This window comes from Macadamia integrifolia, chromosome 5 (genome assembly GCF_013358625.1).
Source record: "Macadamia integrifolia cultivar HAES 741 chromosome 5, SCU_Mint_v3, whole genome shotgun sequence".
Lineage (NCBI taxonomy): Eukaryota > Viridiplantae > Streptophyta > Magnoliopsida > Proteales > Proteaceae > Macadamia > Macadamia integrifolia.
The window spans coordinates 63,570-74,786 of NC_056561.1; the positions used below are offsets into that span (position 1 = coordinate 63,570).

At 39.2% G+C, this 11,217-nt stretch overlaps 1 protein-coding gene across 1 annotated transcript; it reads right to left on the bottom strand.

Moving 5' to 3' along the window:
* Positions 1 to 411: 411 nt before the first annotated feature.
* LOC122079525 (transmembrane 9 superfamily member 3-like) lies at positions 412 to 6,681 on the bottom strand. Its single transcript, XM_042646059.1, has 7 exons — positions 6,380 to 6,681; positions 5,756 to 5,796; positions 5,099 to 5,684; positions 4,848 to 4,985; positions 4,594 to 4,750; positions 4,003 to 4,487; positions 412 to 1,069 (listed from the first exon to the last, which is right to left on the bottom strand). The coding sequence occupies exons 1-7, from the start codon at positions 6,529 to 6,531 to the stop codon at positions 850 to 852; spliced, it is 1,779 nt and encodes a 592-aa protein (XP_042501993.1). The 5' UTR covers positions 6,532 to 6,681; the 3' UTR covers positions 412 to 849.
* Between the last annotated feature and the right edge of the window lie 4,536 nt (positions 6,682 to 11,217).

Consider the following 11,217-nt stretch of genomic DNA (forward strand, 5'->3'; position numbering starts at 1 on the left):
CCCCAAAAAAAAAAAAAATTCATTTCCCTTCCTTGAGTTGGGACGCCACCCCGGCTGCCATCTTAGTTGGCCTATGAGCCCTTCATAGGAATTGTCCAAAAAATTAAAATTGTTTCAGTTGAGCCACATGTCACAAATAGCACGTGCTAATTATTGTATGGTCCATGTCATAGGTATGCCAACCCAGCTATCTGCCCAACTCCTAATTGTGATTAAGCCACCTTGGTTCTTTCGGTACATGAATAAATGTTTTGCAACTAAACACACTCAATTGTTCATCTGTGACTCGTAGACATCTTTTCTGGTTCACATATTTGGATGTTTGTCAACTGTTTCTTTTGTGATTAAAAGCTCTTTCAGATAGAAATATCAAGTTCATGTAACGTTTTCACTAGAAAAAAAAGTGGGGAATTGTCAAAATGGCATGGCTGGCCCAAGAGCTATAAATGGTAAGAGAACTTGTTTTCCAACTAGTTCAAGTACATGTAACGATACAAAGGTTTCTTCCTCAGTTCCCCTCATTTGTCTATTCTCAGATTACAGACACCACCCAAGATCATTTAACAAAACGAATGAATGCTCAACATCCCCTTAGTGATGGCACTACACAGAATCCCAACTCATTCCTGGGATGGCCTCGACTCAACTCAACTCAACTCGACTCCACTTCAGCTTCTGCTTTCTGAGATCAGAGGCACTTCTCCATCTACCTTTTTCTAACAAAAATCATGTAACCTTCTCTATAAGAGATCCTATAAAAAACGAAAAGAAACGTACCTGACAACTTGGGAGAGGATCCACCCATTCATTATCAACATTTCATTCTTCTCCTTGTGAATGACCCATTCACTACTCACACTTGATGGACCGGTATATGTGACGGACGAAAAGCAAGGAGGCACGGAAACCCACTGTCCCAAGCATAAGGAAGAAGCCATAACAGATGCAAGCCATGTACCCAAAGAAGAATGACGTTTGCATGAAACCAGACATATCTGATCGTGCATAATAGTAGTACAGGCAGTATCCGTAGATAAATAAACCAGTTGATCCTCCACAGAGAAAAGCCCTGCGGTAAACCAAAGCACAATGATTGTTGTATAGAAGTAAAAGAACTGCAAGTTACAATGGAAGCATAGTATGCTTCACAAAGACAAACTGGATGAAAATAAGGGGCAAGGGGGTAGTTAGATGACATTCAAAAACTGTTTTTTTTTTTTCTGTTTTGGAATATAGGAAAACAATTTTATGGTGAAACATAAATAAGTCCTTTGTTTTGGAGAAATGCTATCAAATTCTCTGTTTCTGGAAATATAAGTAAAATGTTCAAGTTTCTGTTTTTGACTCTCCCCTGTGATTTTTCTCACCCTCGACTTCCCCAACCAGTATGCAACTGAGGTCATTTGCACTTTGTGAAACAAAGTACATTCTTGCCCAGCGAATTCGGTGTTCGGTTTCTCTACTCGGTGGGCACAGAGAGAGAGAAGGTGAGGATAGTCAGCAAGTGAAAAAAGATGATCAGATGACTGAGAAAGAGAAGGGAAGAGTGGAATTATGAGTTTCTAGAAAGACGGAATTGCTACAGTGGGTACTCTCAAAATTGTTGATTGGATGGTGATTTGACAAACGGGAACAAATATGGAGGGAATGAAGACTGGACCATCTTTATGGACATATCAGGGATCAATGATGAGGGAAAAGAAAGCCCTGCTCAATATGTTTCTTAATAAAAGCGAAAATAGAAAAACAAAATCAATCAAAAATAGTTCTGTTTTTTTCAATTAAACAATAAAAACACTATCAAATGGGTCTAAAATTGACAGGCCAATATCTAACCCTTACACAGCTAATAAACATGTGGTACTACAGAAATGAAACTGAGCTAAACAGGAAATAAAAAGATGATCCATGCGCATCTATCAGTCCAACCACAAGCAAAAGCTTCAAAAACTGAGTGAGGCAAACCAAATGTAAATCACTCAATTAACAGCATCTATTTTCTGAGCTGAAGCAAAGTCAGAAATGGAAAAATGCTTCTAATCATTCAAAACTAACCTGCTCCTAACAACTATATTTCAGATAATCGCAGTTTTAGGAGCTCCACCTCAAGAATTAATGCAAAAGCAGATTGAACATAGCCAAATTTAGGGTGTAGAGATGATAAATAGCAAAAGTCAGACCAAATGAATTGACAATTCAGAAATTAAGAAATACAACATTAAGAATAATAATGCATGTTTCTTCCTAGACATCCGATAAGAGTAATCATGCACCACAAAAACCCACAACAGCACCTGTGAGAATTTATGAAGTTCAGAAGCTCTAAAAGAAGGGGAGGAGGTTATCTATCAAAAAATTATGGGAGGTGCAACGAAGGCTGAAAAAGGCATCCACTAAGATTAACAGCAAAAGATTAGAAAGGCCTTGGAGACACTGGGCAATGATAAAGACAAGTTCCGGCAAGAAGCAAATGAGGAACCAACCATTAAGATCAACTGCATCAAGCGACCTGATCACCCTTGCACATGTTAAACTAGTATACACAACCAACTAATTTTCCACTAAGGAAATGCCTGACTCTTTATGAGAGAAATTTAACAAGGGCTTCTACCACTTCTATCATTATGAGAAATTTGCTACCACTTTTTTTTTGGTAGCATCAAAATTTGCTAACTCTTGGATAGCTTAAGGAAATGCCTGGCATTCTCACTGAGGGATTTATAGAAATTTTTGAAAAACTCAAAAGTACTCTAACTTTGTTAAATCCCAAGCTCAAGGCTAAAGGATATGCAATCAATTCTTTAGTCAAAGGCACTAGCACCTTCCAATGCTGTCTTATGTCACATCACCCAGATTAGAGAAGAATCAAAGTTTCATCTCCCCAGCAACAAAGAGCAGAAAGTGAATCTATGCTCCCTTTAATGATACGAGAGCATAAATAGATTTTGAAGAAAAGAAAAGGGCCAAAAGGCATACGAAGTATAAAGTTACGAGACAAAAGGCTCATTAGGGGGGAAGAATAACTGTCCAAAATCACAGGAAAGTTCTGTATTTCCTTTTTCCTTTTTCCTTTTTGCTTTTCTTTATAGGAGTTCATAGTAAAGTAGCAGCCTAGAAAATTTGCATCCTTATCACAGAATACAGGAAAAAGAAACATGAGTACTTCAGTCCCATCAAACATCAATCCTATCCAATTACTAAACTCCGCAAGCAAATATCCTCAAAAATCAAGTTATTCTCTTTCCATACTTCACCAACATAACATAAACCAATTCAATCGACATGGAATCTAACAATAAGTGTCACCAGCCCCAAAGCATAACCTTCGTGTGCTCAAACATACACTACTTGGTTGACCATTTAAACATAAGTTCACCAAAAGAGAAATCATGTCACACTCTACTGCATTCACCCAGCATGTTAATTACAGCATTGACACTACATATCAGTTGTAATGAAAAGTGGATATATTTCAATCTCCAACATCACATGCATTGCATTGACTTTATTAAACCCCTCTTATACCACATCAGATAAAGAAAATGAAAACCAGCACAAGAATAATGTCTGTATCAACCAGATGAGAGAAGCTCTATCCAACATATATTGCTTAAAACATAAGGGGGTGTACCCAGTGCATGAGGCTCCCGCCATTGCAAGGTCTGGGGAGGGTCATAATGTACATAGCCTTATGCCCGCTTCGTGGAGAGGCTATTTCCTAACTCAAACCCATGATCACTTGGTCACAATGGAACAACCTCACAATTACACCAAGGTCCACCCTGCCCAGAACACTTGCTTAATGTTTAAAACAATAAAACATTAAAGTGTGTGTGTGTGTGTGTGTGTGAGTCTCTATCAATATATATATATAGATAATACATGTTAGGATGATCAAATAATAACAAGAAAAACAGAGTGAACTAGGAGATGTATTTTTCAGGAATGATTCAACAAGTTACCTACAAAGGCAAGTAAACAGAGGAAAAGAATACTGCATACCTCCACCACCACTCATGGTCTTCAGCAGCAAGTTGAAAGTATGTCAATGCCACAGTAATGAAAGCGGTGACAATTAGAAGAATTATGAAAACAATGAACAGGATGCTGTAAATGGTGTAAATCCTGTGACCCCACACACTGGCAAATATGTAGTAAAGCTCGATGTAGATAGCACTGAAAGGCAAGAAACCTGCCATTGCCATCTGAGGAAGAGTTCCCCGGTACCAAGGTAATGGTGGAATTTCCCTGGGATATTTTGTTGTGCGGCAAGGAGCTTGGAACTCAGCCTTGCTGTTTTTGCCGGCAATCCCACCCAATACAAGTAAAGGTGATGTCACTAATGTCCATATAAGAACTATTACCACAATGGTGCCAAATGGCAGCGCTGCTGTGGCACTGTAAACAATTGCAACAGTGTTAAGGAAGCAGAACGTGAGGAAAAGAGGCCCACAAAAGAGGCATCCAGTCAACAACAGATTCCTCACCTGACAAGAAAAAGGTTGGAGAACCTGATCAGTATGGCAGATAGAAGGTTGTAAGGTTCAAAGCCCCAAAAAAAAAATCCAGAAATTATCAGTGATGTCATAATACCCAATTTGTTCCTTCAAGTTGGCAATAGAAAGACGTGCAAATATATCCAGCAATCCCTGATGTAAGTGCATATATGACAACCAGCGCAGTGAATAGGGCTCCCCGGTTGTATGGATAAAATACCCCAACAAGTGCAAGGAGAAAAATGAAAATGGTTCTGGAGAAACACGCACAAAAACAGGTAGGCAGTAGAATTAACGAATGATCACTAAGCACCATCATTTCAAACTAAACAGGTTAAACAAGGCACATACAGGGTAAATAACTGTGAGCCACAACCAAGGGCAGCCGCAAACAAAGACTTATGCTTAGGAAACCGGAACACATCACCATGAATGTACTTCCATCCAGTCTCCTCTTGGTCATCAGCTGATTCTTCATCATGAGCATACCTTTAACAGATAGAAGTTAATTAAGTAAATCACTGACCAAGAAATTGCAACCCAGCAATCAACTTATAAGAAGATTCATACAGAAACAGAAATAGCTAGGAAAGATTTCTTACTTAACAAAATCATTCTTAAGTACTCGCATGAGAATGGTCGCAAGAAACCCAGTTAGGAGAAGCACCGTAACACATGAGTTAATAATAGAAAACCAATGGATTTCCAAGTGATGAGGCAGTGCAGAAGACGACGAATATTTATCCATCCTCTTCTCAAAAGGAATAGTAGTTTCCTTCCATTTCACAGAGTACATGAATTCCACTTCAACTTCCTTGTCCTCGGTGAGATCCACCAAGGCATGTGGATCAGTTCGGACATTAATTTCGATGACACGGTCCTTGTTGTAAGAAATGTCAAAATGAATGTGCTTATAAAGGTAATACTTGTAGTCACTGGGGTCAGTCTTGCCCTCCTTGTCAACCTTTCCAATGAAACCCCAGATCGGCAAATCATCATAGTACATCTGGAAATAGTAGTCCTTAGTGACCGCATTTCGGAACACAGCAGCATCTTCTTTTGACAGCTTCTTTCTGCAAACTACTTCAGAATCTCTGTCAGCCAGGAACTCGAGCTTGTAGGGAGCGCTGACCAAACGATCTCCGTTTAAGACTTCACCAAGAGCTTCTTTCTTCTCCGTCACATGAGCTGCAATTGAGATCCAATCAGTAACGAACTTCCACATTGAATACTCGAGAAACAAGTAAAGTAAAACGCACCTGGGGAACAGAATGGAAGATCGAAATACCGATACGTTTCGCTGAAATCAGAAGCAGAGTCGACCAGATCAGGCCATGATAAGTTCAAAGGATAGATTTTTAATTAAAAAAAATAAAAAGCGTAAGAAAAAGAATTTCCTCTCCAATGTAAACATCTAACAGATCAAAATCCTCGGAAATTAGAGAGAGGACGTCTGAAATTATCAGCCATTTCGCAAATTTGCACAAGCCCATTATATTTCCTCAATTTCTAATACCGATAAAGAAATAGAGGAATTCACCCAGGAATAGTCAAAGACCAAAAACAGCAGCGAATTCAAAAGAAGAATAAAGGTCTCTATCCATCAAAAGCCCTATTTAAACCACCCAGATCCAAATTCAAGACCCCCAAATCTACACCCCACAAACAAATTCAACCTCCATCCCTTCCAAACCAAAATTGCACAAATAATTCAGAAAACAACAAAATCAAGTCAACCCCAAGCATCAAGAACCCTATAACCAAAAAAAAGAAGAAAACCCAAAAGATCAAGAACCAATCAACACAAACCAACGGGAACCAAACAACCAATTGGTCAAAACGTCACAAAGAAAAGAAATTGATGAGTGAACTGATCTATTTACCTGGGATTATGAAACGGGCCAACCTTGTTTGCATACAGAGGCACTTGATCTCCGGCCTTGTAGCGATGGTCAGAACCATCCGACCTGACATGGCTTCCATAACAGAGAATCAAAACAGTAACTACAACAAAGGTAGCCATTAACTTCCCCATTTCCTCTTGGTTCTTACCGAAGAAGCGAAGAGAGAGAGCAAATGAACAAAGACAGAGAGCAGCTCAGTCACAGGGATCCAGAGATTTGAGTGCTTTATGAAGGGCTTTTGAAGAACCCCCTCAAGAATTGTGCACTAATCCTCACTGACACAGATGGACTGCGCGACGCTTACCTATTGCACCTTTGCTATGGACCCACAAAATAGACTTCCTATCTATTGATTTAAGCAATCCTAACTGTCCGATTTTTCTAAATCTTCAAAAGATCAAATTATAAACCAGTGGATCCTACAGACTATTAAACGTCAGATTGGTATCAGATATTGCTAATGTAAATCTAAAGTTAGAGTGGAGCACTTCACCGACATTTCCCCGATCGTGTAAGCTCGTATTGGCAGGACTCCCACCACCGATTCACCAACATTTCCCCTTAAACCATTAGAGGTTAAAAAATTCCAGTTATATGATTGTAAGTTGGGATCCACGATGGTTATTACGACCGAAGCAGTCCATTGAAGAGTAGATTCTTTTTGTATGGTTGAGATCGTGAAATGAGATGTGAAATAGAGATTTGACCTGATTTATAAAGGTTAGATTAATGGTGGGTCCTACTTTGGTTGAGTTTGTTTAGGGGTCGTTTTGATTTAGAAACACGTTCTTCCACATGAAATTGTGGGGATTGATTCAGCGTGAAGGAAGAGGTAGCTTCAATGGGTTCGAGACCTCAACTAATAAAGCCAATGCAATCACATATAAAATAGATAAGGTGCATTTCCCTCCTAATCCGGCGACATGTGTCCCTATTGACATGGATGGCCAAGATTAGGGGAGAGAAAGATCAGGGCAAACTGGGTCTATATCAGCAAAACCCAACCCGATGGCATCTGATATGAAACTTGGGCTTCTTTTCACCATCATCAGTCAATCAATCTGCTTTGTCCATTCTGCAACTTCCTTTACTCTTGAATCCCAACCTGATCTAAGATTATAGCACAGAGGAGACGAAAGAAAACCGAAAAAACAAGTATGCAAGAAACCATAGTGATGACCACTTACTACTTCTTCACCTCCACCACTGCTAGCCTCGCCCTTCTTCTCTACTTCCCAACCATCCACAACCCGACCTTCCAGAGCTTCAAAGACCTCACCAATACTTATTTCCATTTTTCAGGCTTACCCCCAATTCGTGCCTCTCATTTGCCCGAATCATTACTGAACAAAATAGCTAACTGTATGACCAAATCAAGAGGAATTTGGTGAACACCTTCGAATCCCTCGAGCCCAGAGAGATCAAATCCATAGCGGATGTGTTATGCGTGCCCAGCTCCCCAACCCCACCTGTTTATTACATCGGACCTTTGATTGCAAATCCCGAAAATCGAACCCCAGAGTGCTAGGTCGAGAGAGAGAGAGACCTCGCCGGAGAAGACGAAGCCATTGTTCAGCCAAGGGGAGTGAGTCAATGTAAAGGGAGGGAGAGAGAGATGAATACACCCGAGAAGAAAGGAGTTTATTCAGCGATTTGAAAATTGGAGCTTAACTCTTTGAAAATAGATCGGGTTTTACCCGAGAGGTCCACCTCAGGACAACAGCCGAACTCTTAACACTGAATCTGGATTGTTCATGTCATTAGGCACAGGTGTCCAAATCTTGTATGAAAATTGCATCGGATTGCATTTTCAGAGAATTAAAGATAATCACGATATGATTTGATATCGGTGTTGGCACGATCGAGACCTATCTGGATCAGCGCTTCAACAGATACACGACCGATCAGATCCTGATTCCTAAATCCCTCAAGGGATGGCATTCATGGGTCTAAAATTTGGATCAAATCGGTCGGCATTGGCAAGATTGGAACGGATACACATATATGGTTTAAGGTTAAAATCATAATAAAAATCAATTTTAAAGGAAAATTTGAAGTAAATTTATTCAATACGGTTCAATCCAAATCGAATCAAAACAATATTAACTACGATCTAATCGTGACAGATCCCAAGTTTTAAAACGTTAATGGCACTGAACCGGATCAGACATATCAGCCCATCCATGATTGGATAAATAGAATCAATCCACTGATATGATTCTCTTGAAAATATATTGGCTAATCCAGTTCTTGTCGCTTCTCCTTGTGGTAAAATCTCTTACTATTTTTCACGGGAAAAAAAATATCTCTTATCTATTATTGGTTGATGAGATCGATTTGGGATAAAGTCACATACCATGGTTGACAATTTTCTATTCTTCTCATTGTACGGAGACTAGTTTGGAATTTTTCAACATGTTACTTGCCAATTCGTTTATCCATTACATATTAAATGCTTTGAAATTTTTTTATTATTCTAATTTTATTCTTAACATGTGCTAACAATTAATTCTAATTGCTTGTGTGGCCTTTGCGTTAGTACCAGAGCGAATTTGCAAATTTTGTTATTGTCAATACAGAATGGGGTTAAAGCATCATATCAGTTTTTTGTCAGGCAGTGAAAATGGGTTCTCTCCCGATCAAGTACATGGATATGTTGTTAGTTTCCTCCCGCTATTTCCTTTATCAAGAATATCTCTATAAGAATCAGGACTTGGAAGTAAATAGTTGTCTCACCAAAGAAAGTTTATCAATTATCATTCCATTGGAAGTATTTTTCCACATTCCTTTGGTTTGGCGATGGTAATAAAAGTGGCCACTCTCCAATTAGCATGTTCCCCAGTTATTGTCCAATTAACGATGGTTAGGAGGATTCAAACATGCATCCCGACAGTATTCATCCCCAAGTCCACCTAGCCATTGGATGACTAATTGGACGGCCCAATAATTGGAGAGGATTTTTTTCCGCTTATAAAGTGGAATGGAACAATATAGGTAAACTAAAAAATAAAATGAAATTACACTCCTCTCTCCTAGACTATGGCCTAATAGCACTTCCCCCCCCCCTACTTTCATAAATATCATTTCTCTCCCCTGTAGTTTAAAGATTCTATCAAGCGTTCCGTTACATAACCTAATTAAGTGATGACATTAGCCTTAATGTATTAAATTTAATAATGAAATTACCTTTTAGGGCATTACTCATCTCTTGAAGCTAACTAAAACTCACCTCATGGAAATCTCACGGAAACCCTCTGTAGTATATCATCGTCATGATACCGTTGCAATAGCTTCCAACATCGCCCCGTGGACTATCTCCTAGCTTCCAACATCGCCGTCGTGGACTATCTCTATTCATACCTGCTTATAGCACTGTCGTGGATTATATTAAACCCTAGATATCGCCCTCTCTGTTCTTCTCTGCTCAAATCGTCATCGTGACTTTGCTATGAAGGATTCTTTACGACTCTAGTTTGGGAATTGGAAATTGGAAATTGGGATTGCTTCACTCTAAAATCTGAATTTTATTTCCTTCTCTTGCTTTCAAGAGTTGTTGTTCGTCTTCTTCTTCCAAAGTTAAAACCCACCCCATTGGTTTCTTTTAATCTTTTTTTCTTGGAGATGTCAACTACTATTTGTGTTTCCCCAAGCATTCAGTCTCTACAACGAAACCATATGATGTCACTTCTACGCCTATGGGATTTCTTAATGGTTTTTCATCTTTTTCTTGCATTAGAATTAGAACCCTTTAGTTGCAATCTCTTTGATTCTTCCACATAAATTCAATGTGATTTGTGGTAGGATTGCTTCACTCGGCGCTTTCAGCGTAGGTTTTACTCAGAATCTCGATTTTCCCATTTCAATCAAACTACAACCCATTGTAAGTTGTAACTGAAGCACAGTTCGATCAGATCATTTCAGAGGCATCAAGTGGGGTTAAAAGTGGCAACCAACTCTTACAAGTTTTAAAATGGATCAAGTGGGGTGAAATGATTGTCCTACCCTTCGGGATCCTCTTTTGAGTGGTGATCGTCCAGGCCTTGCCATAGTTACTTAGGTGATTGACACATGTTCAAGCAGTCATCTAACGGTTCTTGACATAATGCCTCTATTCGGATGGATAAACACATAATCGTTGAATCACCACTTGAATATTTATCAATAGTCCAAATAATTATGGGTTGACCTGGGAGATCACCACTCAAGGGAGGAGTCGGATCCTCACTATCCATTATCCAATTTTTTAGATTGTCCTTCCAGTCTGGGTCTACAACGTAATAAGTGCAATCTACTCTTCATTTGTCCACGTCAGCTCAATATTCTACATCAGCAACTACATGATTAGAGCGCCAAAAAAAAAAAAAAAATAGTTGATATATATTTGTAACCTTGTGAATCCAGTGCATAGCACACTGGTTGCAGCTTCTGCTGGTAGAGCAGGCGCTAAGTTTGTGGTCTAGGGATCAACTCCTGTTACACATATTCCCCCTCTTTCCTATCATCCCCCCCCCTCTTGTGTGTGTGTGAGAAAAATCCCCTTGGGCAGTTAGATCTATAGGGGATGTAAATAACAAATATATATATATATATATATTAGCAAAGACACGTGCAAATGCACGTGTGACCATATGTGTGTGTGTGTGAGAGAGAGAGAGAGAGAATGTTACGTAGGCTCATACTATTTATATTTTATCTTCAATAGTTCCCTTGGATGATTAAGGATGAGGAAAAAAGTAAATTATATTCTGCCCATGTTGAAAGCGAATACCTGTAGAAGGCAATACAATAGCCAATTAAATTTCAACTCTGAAGTTTGA